This window comes from Pseudonaja textilis, chromosome 3, assembly GCF_049901715.1.
Source record: "Pseudonaja textilis isolate UNSWEBS1 chromosome 3, rPseTex1.2, whole genome shotgun sequence".
NCBI classification, from domain to species: Eukaryota; Metazoa; Chordata; class Lepidosauria; order Squamata; family Elapidae; genus Pseudonaja; species Pseudonaja textilis.
In genome coordinates, this window is record NC_141992.1 from 178796819 (window position 1) to 178816576 (window position 19758).

The 19758-nt window shown below is 36.8% G+C and overlaps 1 protein-coding gene across 2 annotated transcripts in view; it reads left to right on the forward strand.

Moving 5' to 3' along the window:
• ZFPM2 (zinc finger protein, FOG family member 2) overlaps nt 1–19758 on the forward strand; it is a 345130-nt gene that overhangs the window by 232608 nt on the left and 92764 nt on the right. For both annotated transcript variants that reach the window (XM_026703556.2, XM_087931613.1), the window contains one exon: nt 1656–1767. In XM_026703556.2, coding sequence (XP_026559341.1) covers nt 1656–1767 — 112 coding nt within the window. The remainder of the gene's footprint in view (nt 1–1655; nt 1768–19758) is intronic.

The window sequence follows — 19758 nt, forward strand, 5'->3', positions numbered from 1 at the left end:
GCCCCTCCCCCTTCTATTATCTGCCTCCCGAGTCCCAGCTGATCGGATGGGTCTTCTTTTGTTGCCCTACACAGGAGAATGGGGCTGGAAAGCAGGTTGGCGCAGTGGAGAGGGGATGGGATTTTGCCTTCCCCTACCACACCCGCCAAGCCACACCCACAGAACCGGTAGTACATTTTTTGAATCCCACCACTGCAACGGATGTCATGTCCTGGGGTCATGTCATTGCCATTTGTAACTTTTCAAGCCAGGTACTAACAAGCAAAATCAATGGCACGAGCCAGATTTATTTAACAACATAATGATTCACTTAAAAACTTCAGTGATTTGTTTCTGAGCTATGGCTTGCAGTATTGAGCATGATTCACTTAAAAACTACCTTGCTTAGCAATGGCAATTCTGATTCCAGCTGTGGTTACAACTTAAGGACTAATTGTAATAATAAAAGTTCCAAGTAGACAAAACTGAGTAGATCTTTGTGTTGTTACACATACCTTGATCTGACAGCAGCAGAGGTCCACTACCTAAAAGTTTTGCATTAGGGCAGAAATATAATTAGCATCTCACTACTCATCCATGTGTGCTGGTACGGTGGCCTCACAGCTTTAACTTTCTGCTTCTGACTTCTAGATCAGGGTGAGAAACTGCAACAGTATTTTTAAGGCAAGTCCGGAGCTTCTGGAATAGCATCCTATCTGTATTAAAATAAAAAATAAAAAAGCCTATTAGATTATTTCCTAGAGAGTCTTTTCATTGTACTTTGCACTTTGAGTTATAGTTTCAAGATGTTTGATATGCAGAACAAGGAATGATTAATGATAACTGTCAAAATAGCATTTTACTACCAATCATTATAAAAAAAACTGGGGATAAACCTTTTTAAATTCTTGATCAGTTCATTCTCTGCATTTAGATTTAGAAGTGAACTTGAGCAAAAGTAACTTGAATGTTTCTAACTTGCACCATGGAAAATATTTTTTAGAAATGCTTTTTAAACTGACGTGTGTTTCTGTCTCAGACTTTTGTGAATCAGGGTATGTATCTTGCATTTTTCTCTTATTTGGTCACCCAAATTCATTTTGGCTACTAATTTTCCTTTTCCTTTTGGAGTTTATAATCATTATTATTTCAGCAACAATAAAGCAAGCACATCAACAGTCATCAAAGAAATAAAAAAGGGGGAAAAATACATTACCCATTCAGAATAATTTCCCACCAAACATAAATGTTATTCAGGCTTTGAAATGGATACTGATTCTTTAAATTCTTTCCTGTCTGTTTCAGGAAATAGAGATCATGTTGATAACTAAGTACAATGTGTCTAAAGTTCATTTCTAAACACTTGGCTTTCTGCTGTGAAAGTCACCTACGTCCCTTTATAATTCTAAGCCACTAGAGATGTCTCTAATCTTGGAGATCTGATCCCATGCTATCATTCAGAAAAATCCTCAATAATAATTCTGCCATTCATTTTTTATCAAAGCACTAACCCTCTCTTCCTCCTGCTCTTCTTCCTCTCCATCAGTCAGGGAATAAGGTTTCTCGATTTGGAGATCAAATTAGTTGGCAAATAAAGTTATTGCTATTGGTTTTGTTTAATTTCTTAATCAACAGAAGCTTACTGGGCTATGTTTGTTGCCTTTTTTCACCCACAGAAGCCAAAGGCTCCCCTCCCTATGGTGTTGACTGCGGGCCCAAAGTGGTTGCTGGATATGACTTGGCAAGGAGTAGAAGACAACAAAAACAACTGCATTGTGTACAGCAAAGGTAAATCCAAGCTAATTTTTCTTCCTCTTTCTTGGTAAGGGAATTAACTCAATGCTGGAGAAACATGCCAGTTGATAATAGAGAGCAAATACAGGCAGCAAAGATGAGTAACTCACGGTTCTTTATTACCACCTTAAGAAAGGGAAAAGGGAGTTTTGTTCATGAGCATGAAACAGAGGCATATAACAGAATTCAGAGTTCAAACAGAATATTTTAAAGGCACAGATCTTTCTTCTAGCTGATGCATTTTTTATATAAAAAGCTTGCCTACTTCACTTGCAACACGAGCAGTTATCCTGATTTTTCCCAGATCTTTGATTTCAAGTGTGGCTGGTTTAAATGCAGCAGCTTTTTCATTCTTCTTTTTTTCTAACCTAAGATAAATTTCCTGCATTGTATTAAGCCATGAATCTATTATGAACATTCCTTTGAGTTTTTAAAGGAGGTTCACCCAGTTGCAGTTTTAACCTAATAGAAAAAAAAAACCACAAAAAAACCCCACCACTTGTGACAAGTAAATAAAATGCATTGGAAATAATCATGTTGTTTTGGAGAAGATGATTGCAAGAACTATGATTTCAAAGGTCCTGAAAACTGAAAGATTGGATTGATTATGAATCAGATTCCAGCTTTGGCTTGCTGAATATATGAGTTATCATGGGTAAAGATTACTAAACAAAGCAATTTTTTAATGAAAATTATTAGTTCCCTATAGGTTGTATTTCGCAGCATCTTTCCTAGAACCATTCAAGTTTTTTTGATTAGCATATTAACAAAAATACTTAGCCTAGATTTTCTAGTTTAGCTTAAGCAACTTTGGAAACTCTTTTCCAATGGAAAAAATATTTACTGATATGTCTGAACAAAAAATAGGTCATCAGTTTGTTATGTATTTCTGATTTTGTCAATGTTTTTATTGTTTTAAGTTTATTTATTTAAAACAATAAATAATAAATATTTGTCAAATGTATATGATTACTCAACTGATAAGAACTGCTTCTGAGTGGTATAAAGCAAAAAAAAAAAGTTTAAAAACAATAAACACATGAAACACACTCATCCACAAGATTTGTTCAGCAATGGAAAAACCTCAAAATCTCACTGAGCCCCTGAAACCCAAAGGCCTGATGATAAAGCCAGATCTTGAAGGACTTCTGGAAAATATGGAGGGACAAGAATGACCTCACTTCAGGGGTGAGAATGTTCCATAAGTCAGGTGCCACAACAGAGAAGTTCCGATCTATTTGGACCCACAAAGTTTAGTTCCTTGAGAGGCGCAACACACAGTATGCCTCTCTTGCCAGATCTGATGAGATGAGCAGATGTAATGGGGAAGAAATGGTCCTTCAAATAAACCAGCCCTGTACCTTGAAGGGCTTTAAAGGTCAAAAGCACTCTCTTGGAAGCAAACTAGCAACCAATGCAGCTTGTGGAGCAGAAGTGTAACATGTGTTCTAGAAGCACACATAACTGCCTGCACTGCTGCATTTTATATCAGCTGGAGCTTCTAGATATTCCGGAAGGGCAGCTCCATCTAGAATGCAATTTGCTGTTCACTGCCCACCTAGGATCATATGTTGATTTGATGACTATTAAGATGTAAGGAAGAGGATGGATGAACGGACGGACGGACAGACAGATAGATATGCTATCAAAGGATGATGGTAACAGATGTCACCAAATATGACTTTTAATGTAGATATCTCAAATGTAATGATTTTTTTTTATTTTTGCTGCAAATTACTGAGTCCTCTATTTATTTGTCCTGCACTTTCTTATAAATTATTTCTCCTGTAAGTGCAACCGTTTGGGTATTTTTCATTTTTACTATAGAAACTCTCCTCAACATGTATTTAATTCACCTTTCAGTTCACTACTGCTCTAGTATTATTATTATGATATATTCTCAAGAGTGGCTTGGTAGCTTAGTGGTAAAGTCGGAAGGCTGAGAATTCAATCCTAGGTAGCAGCAGATGTTTCTCTCCTAGGGCACAAAGAAAAAATATTTGCTGCGAAATCTGTATCAGGAAGGGCATCTGGCCAGTAAATGCTCATCTCCATCTAGTTGCTCTGAATCTATCCTAAACTAAAGGATTACAGGGTTGTAAAAAGGAATATTCTCAAGTTACTGATTATATGTTGTGGTCATGGAATAAAACTGAGTAGTGTCTAGCCAAAGTACACTTTGCAATTTAATTAACAAACAAGATGTAAATAAAAAAAGAAAATCAGGGAAAAGACATGCATTCTTGAAAATGTACACAATTCCAGCAAAATCATTGTTTTGTTTTAGAAGTTCAAATAGGCAGAGACATCAGTTTTCAAATGAAGAGGACCTGGCGATTTTACAGCATATGAGACCACACATAAATTGTCACTGCTGAGTCAATTATCAATTATTATTTACATAGAATTATCCCCTCACATTTCATTAAGCATGTATTGAATAGCAGTGGAAAAGGCAACTAATGCTGTTTTTTGCGTCATTTCAATAGTAAAGGCTAAAAGAACTCGATGCGGTTAGATAGAAAACAAAATAATATCAGTAAATCATGATCACAAATGTAAAAACGATCAATGTGGAACATGAAATGAAATGATAGAAGGCTTGAGAAATATTTGTACCGTTTACTTCGGCTGTATAATTGATGCTGCAAATGGCTATTTTTATTGCAGCACACAGAACACTGATTCATAATGCAATATAATCTTCAAATACTTTGGGATTTTGTGTGTGTGTGTGTGTGTGTGTATGTATGTATATATATATAATTTTAAAAAATGAAATATTCTAAGAACATTCACTTTATGAGTTCCCATTTTTAATATATCTCATTGCTTCTATCTTAATTTCAAACATTCTCAACCGTATGCACCATATCAAAACAGTCTCAGACATATTATTAAAACATGTTGGTTTATACTGCCTGGCATTATCCTGTGGTGCTCTGCAATCAATTACCATTATACCACCATCATTAATAATTTTCTTAATGAAAATGATTCTGTTGATCTCCGTTGTATTTTAATTATCAGAGTTAAGCATAATTACACTGCAGCTCTGAGCTGGCATGTAGACTCCTTTAGGGTGCAATTTTGTTTTAACACACTGATAATGTAATTTTACATTGTGTCAGTTGTTTAGTTATTATCCAGTTATACAATTCCACTGTATTCCTGATAACAGATAATAACCTGAGCACCTCCTATGTCCTGAAGTCATTTAAAAAGCAATATTAGAATTTCACAACTAGCTAACTTAATCTCCTAATGATTTTATAATTCCCATTGCTAAATATTTTTACATGAACCCTCTTTCCCAATATTCAGCAATATATATATACACACACACACACATACAGAGAGAGAGAGAGAGAGAGAGAGAGACTGTGTTTAGTGAGGATATGCACATATGTGCTTCATATGCTTTTATTATTTCATATGTTCTTGCTATATACTTGCTATATACTTATTCATTTTGCATCTTGATATTTCTTCAGTCATACAAGGACTAACTCAGATGGAATCCTATCAAATTCCAGATTAAGAATGTTATACTCTTGTTACTCTATGATTGGATTAACCCACATAACCCAAACTAGATGAAGCTGGGCAGTTTGCAGTTTAGCATTTAGCAAAACCCAGACATTGTCTTAGCATGTAAACCAGGTCATTGTTTTAATGTATAATGTGATTAATTCATTTGGGCACAACAGGTAATGAGAAACTGGGATGTATTTTCTTAACTCAAGTTTAGAGTATAGTGTGTTATGTAGATACTGGCATCAGTAAGATGGCATCATAAGAACTATGAGAAAACACCTTTCTGTAATAGACAGGTCTGACTAATTTAACTAAGCCTCTTGCATTCATTGGTGCAGAGTATCCCCCCAGATTGTCTTCACCATCAACACATTTTCTTTTTCCCATGGAATGGACTGCTGTTATTGCAAATCTGATAGCATGCTACTACTAAAGGGCCAGAAATCTTCCAACAGTTGTTATGGCTTGCACTTGTCCACAACTGTCCTTTTTTTTGGGAGGAAAGGTGATGGTCCTAAGCAAGGATTATACCAATTTTTCTCATTTTTTAAAAAAGAATATAATTTTTCTCAATTTTTTAAAAAGAAATGATACATTTTATAATATATAATATTCATTTTGAAAACAATCCACTTTGGTTTTTAATCTCTGTAGACTGTTTTCCAGAAATGCCCTAATGTATTTGTTCTGCCTTCCTTGTCACCCTCCCTTTTTATACCATTGAACCTTTTTATAATGCCTGCAAGCACTGTTTTTTGATAAATTAAAAATGATTAAATTGTACATTATATTACATCTTGTTACAGATTGCAATTGCTGCAGTGGAAATTAGCTGAACTAAAACTTGCAGCAGCCATTGGGATGGATATAGCAAAAAATTAGCTATTTTCCCTATCCTCTGAATCAATTTATTTCAAGGTTGAAATGAAATTTTCTTTAGGAATTTTATAACTGCAGCAGTTTTAACAGTTTTCAACAGTCCAAAAATAAAAGAAACAAGCTTCATTTCCCAGCAGACTTTAGTGCTAGGTAAATATTAGAGAGAGGAAGAACATAAGAGACATTTCTTTACCAGTATGGTTGGTATTTAAAAGAAAGGTGGACATAAATGACATCTCTGACTTAGAAGGATGTATATAAATGGAGATAAATTTTAGATAATATCAATGAAAAAGCATATACCCAGTATGTAAATTATATCTCAGTAAGGTAAGTTAAGATGGTGCTGAATTGTAAAATTCTAATCACAAATTAACACATAATGTGCTCTTTAATGTAGTATCTTTCCAAGATTTAATATGCAAGCCTTTGTGTATAATATTCAAGTTTGCACATTTAGGAAATATTTTAGATATTGGTCCAATCATTTTGTCAATGACAGCAAAAGAAAGCCACACCCTCTTATTTGCAATTTTTAGCTACAGGGGAAGAACTTTAAATAGGGCCTTGGCTTGTTTCTTTGGAACCATAACCACTGGAGAGGCCAAAATAAACAACTGTTTGTAGTTCATGAAACAATCCATTATGAAAGGTTTTTGTTGTTCCTGTCAGAGTAAAGGAGAAACTATGGAACTCTTACTTAGGAACCTTCAATCTTGAAAAACATAATCATATTTTTTGACATTTGACCATACTATAGTTCGGTTTCAATTAAACTTTATTTTATATTAGAAAACTACTGTTTATACTTCCTTAAACTTGAAGGATTCCTTCAATGTTTCACAGACATAGGAACTTTTCCATTAAACTCAACCTTTCATTTTAGGTAAACTTTGGTGTTACTTTGATAAGGAAACCCTGGAATAGACCATTTACTTATTAGAAACTGATTTCTCTTTTAAATTGGTAAAATACGGTTAACATGTTTTGAGTAAGTAACATTCATTTGTTGACTGAGGAAGCCAACTTCACAGAAAAGTTGCTGCTGTTGTTTTTGGAGCGAGCTTAATAAGAAAAGAAAATCACAAATTTGCTGAGCCACAGATTTCAAGTTGTCGACAACACCATACCCAAGAAAACAGAAGAAAATATATATGCACTCAGTCCTGTCAAAAGGCTTTCGCCTTATCTTGAGAGACTGTCAGGGCAGGAACATCATGGAATGGACAGGAGTCTATTAAATTAATAAGCTGCTGGATGGTGTCTGGAGAGTTATGATGCTCCATAAATCCAGTTTGATCATGGTGGACAAGGTTTAAATCTGCAGCCTTCTAATACACATCCACTTTTTGGATTGAATTTGAAGTTTTGTGCTGAAAACATAGCGATAGTCCTGCGGCTTGTGAATTAAGATTTATCTTCTCTCCCCCCCCCCCTTTCTCATAGCTGTTTTTTTTTTCCTTTAAGAAAAGCTAGGATTTGACAAAGAGGAAAACACCTTAGGGATCCTGGCAAATGTTACTGCTTGAAACGAAAGAGCTATTGTCAAGGTGAAACCATGACCTAGGTGCCTTATATCAAACCTGGGATGTTCTTTTCAAACAGCCCCATTGGAATAGAGGGCAAAAGGGTCTGCATGAAAAGAAACAAGGAAGAATTTACCCATAACTTATTTTATAGTGATTCCTGTCAAATGCTCCCACTCTTAGTTTATGACATAAGAGGACATGAATGTTAGCCAGTATATTTTGTAAAAGAATAATAATGAAAAGGACTGAGGACTTACTCTTCTCTGATGATAGAAACCTAAGTTTTAAATCTAATTCCACAGTGCATATCTATTACATTGCCTGCTCTTGGTTTTAATAATTAATTACTTGGTCATTATATGTATAAGTCACTGCTAATTTCCAAAGAAGATGAATGATTCTGTTGAGAAAATGGCTGCTTCTATAAGGAGCCAAGTAGATGCAACAAAATACCTTTTATTGGCACGCGCAACTATAGTCATCACTGGATCCCTCACTAAAGGGATTTAAAAGAGCCCATAAGATTACCGACTATGTATCTTGATACATAGGATACATACAAAGTGTGTAAATTTTAAAATAATCTTTACTACAAGAATGTAGGTTTTGATATCGACATGGGGTGTTGATGGGCTGTTTCTATGTTCTGATCCTCCAAAGTAGGTGTGTCAAACTCACATAGTCACAGCCGTGTCACATGATGTATCGGAACTTTTTCTCCCTTCACTAAATCAGGTGCGGGCGTGGCCAACACATGACGCGTCCGGTCTGTGGGCTGGGAGTTTGACAGCCCTGCTCTAAAGAGACACCAAGCTTGCCCTTTCTACTGATAGTAGCAACTTCTAACATAAATAGCATTTGTCATGCCCCTGTCAAAGACTGAATCTGAGGAGGAAGATGAACAGTTGACAGGGAGTGGGAGTGTGGCTCCATTGGCTGTGGAGGAAACTGGGGAAAGGCAAAGTCTGGCTGGGCAGAGCAGGGAAAAGGTAGAACAAAGGAGAGGGAGTTCAGAGGAAGACCCAGGCCCATCCCATTTTCATCCTAGGGCACGCAGGGAGGAATGGAGAAGGGAGCAATATGGGTTGCATGGCTTACGGGGGAAGAAAGGGCCCTGATTCCTTTCATTAACCACAGCTGGGAAGAGAATTTAAAAGAGATGCATGCTGAGGGCAGCAACTGCTGAGAGCAAACATGAGTTTATCTTGTGTTGACTTTGGTATCTATGTTCCTGGCATCTGCCCAACCATGTTGAGTTATTGCCGTGCCTTCACGTCTGGAATTCTTGCTCCTGCCCTGTCGCACTAATTACCTCATTTTGCCTTGATTGGACTTATATTTACAGTTTTTGTTGACCACGTTTTGGACTTGATTCTCTGCAGCCCAAAGGCTGTTCCTGGGAGAGTTTTTGTCCAGCCAGAAGGTAACCAGGACATTGGGGGCAATGTTGAAGCTAATAAAGGGGCTCCTGCTTATTATCTGACTGTGTTTGTTGCTTTTGTGCCATACCCCAGGTCATCCCAGCATTCTTTATTGGATCTATATATTGATTCCTTTATCCCATAGAAAAAACAACAACCTGGCTTTTGTAACAACCTGTCTCTTTCCCCTTCAGGATTATCTGTCAGTTACACTTTACCTAATCACTTCAGCATCTTGTATGTTAGAATATTATTTGTCCCTGACAATGAAAGCAGATGGATGTTGGAGACAAACAAGTACATGGAACAAAATATTCAAATACTTGATTAGAGATCTCTAAGGAAAAAAAGATGATTTACATGGTTTCCCCCTGGAGAAAGTGCTTTAATGTTTTAAAGAGCCAAAAAGATTCTAGAAATTAACAGATCGGTAAGAAGAGACATTGTCTTCAGTGTGCTATAGAAACAGAATAGCTGGTAATACGTATGTAGAACATATAGGCTGTATTGTCATTCTAGAATGCCAGTTAATTTTCTATGACCAAATCATGTAGAGTTGGGATATGGTGGTTTTTCATAAAATAAGGAGTCAAACTTTGCTTATTGTATTTTACACTAAATTGTATAAGCTGCAGTTTCCCTCTAGGGAACCTGATAATGTCAGTTATGTACAGAATAATTATGACATAAAATAGTTAATACTGACTGCAAATATGTAAAAAAGACACTTCACATTTAGTTCTGATCAGTAAGTATTAAATGGAATGGCTGGGGCTTACAACCTGTAAGAATTAACTACCAATCAATGTTCCATTCAGTAGTGTATAGATTTATTAAAACATAACTAAAGCTGAAATCCTAATACCCCATTTATTTTGCCTAAGTAAAAAGAAGGGGACAGGAATAAGATTGTGATCTCTTAGTTTGCAGTTCAATACTTATTCACTTGAGAATAAGCCCTGCTGAACATGTAATGTTGTAGTGTAACATTATACACTTCGTATACTTTGCACAACTAAGAAAGTTTTGTTTTGTTCATATTTAACTCACCCTTTAGTTCAGACTAAAGTTAATAGGTCTATATGGAATAAATATATTGTTGATTATAGTTTTATAATCTCAGTTTATTTCTCAGTTAAGCAGAAGTATTAGTATTTAAGCTGATTGAGTTGCACTGAAATCAATGCAATAAACTTGTTCAAGTTCAATTACCTTAGCTTAACATCCTGGATTGGACTGTCACTCATATCTTGCTCACTTCTGCAATGCAGGTCAATACTAAATAGAATCTTGGATAATAAAAATATAGTAAATACTGATGTGATAATCTGTAGGTTTTCTAATATCAAAGTACATGCCTCAAATCACAACATTCATTGCATTGTCTTCAGTGCATAATATTCTTTAGTACAACTATACGTATGTTAACTTTAATAGAAGTAATAGCTTCTGCAACATCTAGTTATCATTTTTCTATATGTTTCATTTCATTTAGATGCATATCCATTCCAATACTTAAAACTTATCATGTAGCTTATAATGCATTTATTTGCAGTGGGTAATTTTTAAATATTAATAGCATTGTCATAGTTGGTTCTATTAAGTGTTCTTCAAATCTTGATTTCAACTGGGTCTTCTATCATCATCATTGCCACAATCACCACGACCATAATTCCATAGCATATTCCATCTAATCGTGACGAAAACAAAATGCAGACAATTACAGAAAAAAATGGAAATTTATACAATTGAATGCTCTAGAGCAGTTCAGGAGGAACTGTGTGAAAAGCTAACGGTTGGTAATAAAGATGCATGGTTTATACAGCTAAAATATGGAAGAAGTTTACTTGTTTCTTGTGTAAAAGGATTTTATGGGAATTTTAGCTGCCCTGTTTTAAATCATTCAAGAATGAACTCTGATAATATAATGGTTTATAGCATAATCTTCCTAAATGGCAATGCCACAGTACTTCTCTGTGCAGACATTATTGAATGGATTGCAGATAAACACTTGAACAAAGTGAACACTTGAACAAAGATCAGAACAAAGATTTGTCTCTGTTTAAAGCAAGACACAACACATATGCACAGGGATCATTCATAGGAACAATTGACTGATACGCCCTAACCTTCAACTCTGCAACAGTGATGAACATAATGGGGCTGATTTGTTACACGAAACAAACATTCAGAAATGTTGGAACAGAAGCGTATGAGAGGTGAGGAAGTGAACAGGATCTTTTAAAAAAATTAACAAGTACTGTGGGACTGTTTGATGTTCACAAGGAGTTCATATGTGACTGGAAAAGGTAATAGGGTTTTGCTGCAGTGGGTCCAGAAGAAAACTCTGTTTTATAGCTAGCAACATTTTCTTCTCGTGAAAACATCATTCTTCTAAGAGTTCCAAGAGTTGTTAAGGTTGATATGAATATAATGAAAATTACTGTTTCAAAATAAGTAAGCTTTATTCAATTATTCACTTTTAAAATTTTAGAATCCAATATTAAATTCTAATAGATCTACACATTGGTAAAAGTGGAAAGATTAACTTTAAAAATTAAAAACATTTTAATATAACCAGTTTTGAAGGACCATTTGTTTAAAGACGTGGTATCCATATTGAATTTTCTCCTAGAAAAACAAAAAGCATTACAAGTCCATAAAAAAGGTAAAAACAGATGGAATACTCCACAATTGAGAGCCAGTTCAGTATAGCTTAAGGCACCAGGCTAGAAACCAGGAGATAATAAGTTCTAGTCCCCCTATAGTAAACCTGAACATTTTTTGGCCTATGGCCACATCCAGCTCTTCATCTGTCTCTGTATGGCCTGCAGCAGTGGTGGGCAGATGGAGGTAGGTGATGGGGTAGTAGGGAAGGGGCCGTGTCAGGGAGGAGCCCTCCACAACAGTCCCAATTCTTCACGTGGCCTGGCCCCATGGGAAAATTAATTGCCCATCCCTTCCCTACAGGCCCAAAGCCAGTTGAGTAAATTTAGGCCAGTCACTTTCTGTCAGTCCTATGAGGAAACATTAGCAAAACCATTTCTGAAATCTTACCAATAAAATTGCAAACACCTGCCCAGGCACTTACCTGGAGTCAATACTGGCTCAAAGGCACATATCCAGGCATCTTCCCTCCCCCTTTCTTTCTATTTGTCTTATGCATATGATGAGATAATGAGAAATCAAAGGAGCAAGCTTACACAATATTTTATAGACTATTACTGTGTTGAGCTACCATCCTTTCTCTTCTGATTATACATGAAATATAAAGATAGCTTGTATTCTAGAAAAGAAAGAAATGCAGATCTCTTTCTCTCTCTCTCTTCTCTATCAGCCCACAGTGGTTCTAAGCTGGAGCTACTTATCATGCATGCAGGCAGCAGAAATATTTTTATCAATTCTTTATTTGATGTATAGGCTGCCTGACTCTGGTCAGCTTACAACTTAAAACAGAAAAGCAACAAAAGTGGTTTAGGTATATGGACAGCAATATCCCTCATAACAAAATATTAGAGGTTCTTTTTCCATAAATTATTTGTGTGTCCTTATTAGAAGCATTCAAGAAGCTCTCATATTACATGTCTAGCACCAACAGCAGGTGTCTGCAAAGCAAAAGAAAACTCTGCTGTCAACTCTTTGAGCGGTGGTGTGGCATCTGTAAGAATGGCTTTATCTCTGATTTGTCCAACTGGAAACACTGTGATATTGAAGTACAGTTTTAGTGCTGCTGATGCCCAGTTTACCTTCTATACTGCATGGAAAGGTAGGTTTTTACATACTTTTAGTAGCAATAGCAGTAGCACTTCGTAGTGCTTTACAGCCCTCTCTAAGCAGTTTACAGAGTCAGCATATTGCCTCCAACAATCTTGGTCCTCGTTTTATCAATCTCGGAAAGATGAAAGGCTGAATCAACCTTGAGCTGGTTAGGATTGAACTCCTGGTAGTGGGCAGAGTTAGTCTGCAATACTGCATTCTAGCCACCATGTCTTTTAGTAGCAATAGCAGTAGCACTTTGTAGTGCTTTACAGCCCTCTCTAAGCAGTTTACAGAGTCAGCATATTGCCTCCGACAATCTGGGTCCTCGTTTTATCAATCTCGGAAAGATGAAAGGCTGAATCAACCTTGAGCTGGTTAGGATTGAACTCCTGGTAGTGGGCAGAGTTAGTCTGCAATACTGCATTCTAGCCACCATGTCTTTTAGTAGCAATAGCAGTAGCACTTCGTAGTGCTTTACAGCCCTCTCTAAGCAGTTTACAGAGTCAGCATATTGCCTCCAACAATCTGGGTCCTCGTTTTATCAATCTCGGAAAGATGAAAGGCTGAATCAACCTTGAGCTGGTTAGGATTGAACTCCTGGTAGTGGGCAGAGTTAGTCTGCAATACTGCATTCTAGCCACCATGTCTCTAGTAGTTGGTTCATCAATCTTTGGGAGATCAATATGATATTAAAGCCAAGAGAACTTGCTTTTAATAATGTATAGCAAATCTGGATTACCTCTATTCCGAGAACTCTTTAAGTAGGTTTTTTTTTTGTCCTCCCAGAAGAAACATAGCTGAAAAGATAGCCATGAATTCTGACTCTCCTTAGCAGCCATTTTGTTTACCAGACTTTGAAAGGGGAGGCAGGCTGAGAAATGATGAAAGAAATGGAAGAAATGGAGATAGTGACAGATTTTATTTTCCTGTACTCCAAGATCACTGCAGATGGGGACTGCAGCCAAGAAATTAAAAGATGCTTGCTCCTGGGAAGGAAAGCTATGGCAAGTCTAGACATCATACTAAAAAGCAGAGACATCACCCTGCCAGCAAAAGTGCATATAGTCAAGACTATGGTTTTCCCAGTTGCAATGTATGGCTGTGAAAGTGGACCATAAAAAAGGCTGAGCGCCAAAGAATTGAGGCTTTTGAACTATGGTGCTGAAGAAGATTGTGAGTCCCTTGGACTGCAAAGCAATCAAACCAGTCAGTCCTAGAGGAGATCAACCCTGATTGCTCTTAGGAGGCCAGATCCTGAAGATGAAACTCTAATACTTTGGCCACCTAATGAGAAGGAAGGACTCACTGGAAAAGAGCCTAATGCTGGGAAAGATTGAGGGCAATAAAAGAATGAGACGATAGAGAATGAGGTGGCTGGATAGAGTCACTGAAGCAGTCGGTGTGAGCTTAAATGGACTCCAGAAGATGGTAGAGAACAGGAAGGCCTAGAGGAATGTCATCCATGGGGTCACGATGGGTTGGACACAACTTTGCAACTAGCAACAAACAACAGCAAGGTAATGGAGTAGGGATTGGATAGGTAATCCCTGTTAAGGCAACCTCCATGTATGCTTGAAATGACTTGAAAAACAAAGTCACTTCCCTGTCTTTGGTAATAATTTTATTAAAGATGATGTTTTGCAAATAAAACTAATACACTCTACACAGAGTAAGCAATATAAAAAAGGAAAAACAATTAAAAAGTGCAGAATAAAAGAAGAAACTTCCTTCTTCCTCCCAAGCAAGTATAATCAACATCAATAACTTATCACCATCTTTTGAAAGAAAAAAAATGCCTTCTTTCCCATGCTGGTTTTCTCATCCTTCAGATTACATGTCCCATCTTCCTCAGAAAGAGTGAATCTGCTGATAAGAAGAGGATGGTAGGCTAAGAAATCAGAAGAGATCAGCTGATCTCTCTGAGCCTGCTTTTCTGAACAAAGTCTAATATGCACAATTGAAAATAAGTTACACCTTGTTGCTTACTTTATTTTTGTCTGCTTCATTGTAATGCATCATAGATCCAACTGTTATTATTAATAGTAATTTTAGTTAATGTATTTTAATGTTCATTCATCTTGATATTTTTTTTAAAAAAATATGTTGGCCAACTCTATAGTATGTAAAGAACCAGTTGGCTTCTCTGTGGAAAAATCTCCAAACCATTTCTTTGTTTGGCATTGATCGGTTCTTCTTAATACTGTGAATACAAAATGAATTAAAGGAGGATACATAGAATATATTTTACCATATTTGCTTACTGCTGTCTCACTTCTTATCAACAATTTTATTACAGAATTATCTGCTTCCATCCAGACCCTAATTTATGTATCTTGTCTTCTTTGTGCTCACTTTTCTTCACACAGAAATCATCAGTAAAATAGGAACAGCAGTAGGATATAGGAGAAATGTGTCAACAGTTTTTGCACACTTCCCAGTTTTATTTTTTGGAAGCACACAATTTTGGGAATTTGCCTGAAGTTAATAATGTTGTATGGCTGAATCTGGCTTCTCTTGTTTCCTTTATTTTTCAAATAGAGGAGCAGAAAATGGCCCTTCCGTGTGTGTTTAACCACGGGTGCTCAGAATCTAGATGTCGATCTAATACTAACTTGCCTACCATTCACTTTTTTTTTTGTTAAAACTTAGGGGTTCAAAATCCAATTTTTCACATAAGCTGTTGTTATTCAAATTGCTCATGATGAAGCCTGGGGCAGAGAAAGGTTGGTGCCTTTTTCAGTTCCTCAGCTGATGAAATCCTCAGGCAACATATATAATGTACTAATAGGAGATATTGTGAACCACTCTACTCCTCTGAAAAAAAATGGAACATGCATGAAAGCCTCTGAACAAAATGAGCGTATTCTTGCAATTGAAATTGTTAGATTACACTTTTCTATAGCGCATCTCAGGTTCTAGTCTGCTGGCAAAATAATTTAAATAGATGTACTAAGAGAAGAGAAATACCAAGCCTAGCTTTCAACAGATTCCTCCCCTCTCCCTCCCTCTCAATTTTCTTCTTCTTCTTCTTTTAATCCCTGTGAGGCTGTGTGATTTTTCTTAGCTGGACTAGAGTTGTGTCAACGGGAGGCTTGCACCATAAAGTCAGAAATGTTAAAGAAAGCTGCAAGGAACAGCTTTGAGGCAAGGTTTCAAGCTTTGTCATCACGCTTGAAGAATTTTCTGTTTAATGTACTGTAATGCAGAATTCAATAGGGACAAGTTTAATTGAGTTTTACACAACCCAGTTGGGAGTAGAGCTGCAAGGTAGGTGATGTCTAGGTTTTTAATCTTCCACTCCGGAGAGGCTTGTTGACGAAGTAGTTCTTTCTCTTTGTAAGAAAAAAAAGGAAGCATGAGAAATGATACATCCGTGGATAAAACCAATTGGCAACCCCCAAAGGAATGAGGGCGATAAGGCGAATCCAGCACTTGTAAGAAATAAAAGAATCCAACTGTTCATTTAAATGAGAAACAACACACGTGATTGAGGAGGCTGGGAGGCTTGGTGGATGGAATGAAGAGGAAGAGCGACTGGTAATGCAGTGGCTGATTCCAGAGTTACGATTTCTGGACAAACACTCAGGTGGTTCTGAGAGGGGATTAAGGAAGAGATGGCTAATGACATTTGTGCTGGTGTTTGTGTGTGTGTGTGCCTGTGCCTACAGTTGCAAAAATGGAATAAAATAATTCTGTGTATCGGGGAAGGTGGATAAAGTTGCAGGAGTGGTAACGATACTGCTGTAATGGAGGAGTTATTTTTTTGATATATCTTTGTTCCCCGAGGCTTGCCATAAAAATAGACTTGGACACCGTCAGGAAGAAAGTAATACTTCTTCTATAAGCCTCAGCGTATTAAACTTTAACTATGGAGAGTTTATTCCTTCTAGTGGGTCTTAAAAAGCAGCCAGAGGGATAGACAAGTGGTAGGAATGATATATCACTGGATCATTTATATAGCTTTCCTGTTTATGCAACCATTTGCAAAACCTTCCTATTTCGTCATTCACAGAAACAGTTGCAAACAGATTTAAACAGGGATTCTCTCTTCCTCATTTTAAATGCTCACAATACATTCGATGATAAAGTCGCATTATATTTTCCCCACCAAAATAGTCCTGTAATTATAATGAGGGTGGGGTGGAGAGAGAGCATCCAAAACTCTTAAAAATAGAATATGAATATGAAGAGAGTTGTAATCGCCTATTTTACTTGCTATTTCTTTATAAAGCAGCAAGAATCAGGTCATTCTGCTCTATATTCTGATCACCTATATTCTGAATTCTGCATTCTGATGACTTAATACTGAGCATGATGCTGTTTTCAAATATGTGTTCAGATATGCCCTTATTATTTTATTCTTAGAGATTGATTTCTAAGTTCATAGAAGAAAGGCCATAGATTCCATGATCATTTTTAGGGAGTGCTTGAACAAAGGTTCCAGTATTGTGGATTTTCCTCCCATCCAGACACTAAACAAAGGTTCCATCCAGAGTAACTAATGCCATTTTTACCTTCTCATGAACTTCCTCTAAAAAGAGGAGATCAGGGATATGGCAATAGTTGCTAATATAATCTGATCCAAGAAAGGCCTTTCTCAAATCAGGCTTACAAGGAGGTTTTGACATGCCCTTGGATGTGTACCTATGTCAAAATATAAAGTATGAACATTTGAATGCAGATATATCCAGATTTGGATACACCTTTTGGTATGGATTTCTATTTGTGCTACAATATTTGAAAATTTTCTGCCAAAAAATGCCAAAATTTTCTCCCCATTGTTGGTTGTTTTTTTTTTTTAGAAATGTCTTGCAAGTACCTTAGCAATAGCAATAGCACTTACATACTGCTTCACAGTGCTTTACAGCCCCCTCTAAGTAATTTACATATTGCCCCCAACAATCTGGGTCCTCATTTTACCGACCTCAGAAGGATGGAAGGGTGAATAAACCTCAAGTCGGTTAGGATCGAACTCCTGGTAGTGGGTAGAGTTAGTCTGCAATACTTGAGCCAGTGAGACTTGAACTGCTGAATTGCTGGCAGTCGGCAGAATTAGCCTGCAATACTGCATTCTAATCACTGCGCCACCATGGCTCTTAGAACTCCAATGCAGGGTCTGCATCTATGAAAGCAGTGTTGTAAGTGGGGGACGGACATCAGTTTACATGGTTGCCTCAATCAGAAAGCTCTTTCTTTCCCTTTGCTGGGGATGACTTTGTGACATCCTTATGTTCAGTAGCCTCGACTGTATTTGTGCAGGGCCATTTTGCTGGGCATTTTATTGCTTGTGTTGTTCACTTAAAAAGAGCTTCTTTGGTTATTCACATGAAAAAAAAACTGCACCAAGATGCCTCATTGCTGTACATATCCTGAACAGGATCTGTTCATCCAAACTACCTGCAATTGCACAAAAAAACAAAGGAAGAATCTCTGCACATATTTCTTAAACTGCTTTTTGTTACATTTGCAGAGAGGTGGTAGGAAGCACAGGCAACAAAAGATTATGAAATCCCACTTTTGGTTCTTGAGCACAGAATTAGAACATGCTCTTTAGCCCTGCCAGTTTCTGATGTTTCTTGCTCAATGAACGTACTCCATAGGCAGCAAGTCCTTGCTTTGTATGCCCACAGATAAATTTACTTAAGGAGAAAAGAGATACCAGGTGTTGTTCCCCAATCCAAAATGAACAAAAGCTCACAGGTGAATAAATAACCTTTGAGATTAAACCAGCATGATGGCTCTTCTCCCTTTGCATACATTTACGGTTTTATCATGTGCTTTGTAAAGCAGGCAAAATATCAGGGAATGTTTTCTCCCAAGTTCTTTCTGATTTATTTATTTATCAGTGCCTTTGAGTCATTACTGACTCCTTCAACCACCTAGACATATCTGCATTGTTTTCTTGGCAAGATTTTCAGAAGTGGTTTGCCTTCTTCCTAATACTGAGAGCGAACGACTGACCCAATGTTGCCCAGCTGGTTTGTGCCTAAAGCAGTACTAGAACTCACAGTCTCCTGGTTTCCAGCCCAATGCCATTAACCACCATACCAAACTGGCTTTCTCTTTCTGATTTACCTTTTTTCTCGAGCAAGAATAACATGCAATTTACATTCAAAAAGTGAACCTGCAAGCAGGTTTTATGTTTCTTGGTATCTGGCAATGGGATGATTTTCAAAATGAAAAAAAAAAAAAAAAGCCAGTACTACCTTTGGAATGTTGATCATTTCAATTTTGAGAATTTTCATCATTTGCCATGTCATACAGGGAGAAAATTAAGTACTGACAAGTTTAGTTAATGTATCTAGTGTACAATGCTTAACAAAAACATTATTCTCATACAAAAAAAAAACAGAACTTTTTTTCCTACAAGATCTGATGATTTAAACATCCATTATAGTGGATTCAAGAGAGTATTGGCTGTTTTATTTCCTTAAATATTCCAGGACAGGGATTAGATTTCATGATCACAGTTCATGAATAGACTATAATTGTAAGAGAAAGTTGAATTTTGCCCAAGATGCACATATGGTAAAATGTCTTGAAAAAAGCAGTCAATTGGCATTGTGGCTCATTTCAAAAACAGTCTTGCAAAACTTCCAAAAAAATATTCCTTGGAAGCAAATGTATCTGATAAAGCAAATCTACCCTGAATAAAATAATGACATCTAGCAAAATGGATGAGTAATTTTTTGCTTGCATAATAGAAGTGTCTCTTTCCTTACTGCTCCCCTATACCTGTCAAATCAGCTCTGAAAAATCCCACAAACCCAGAGTAGATTTGGGGAACACGCAGGAAACAAGAGATCTAATCAGTTTATCCATTATTTCTGTTCTGATGAAGACCACAGGACACAATCTAA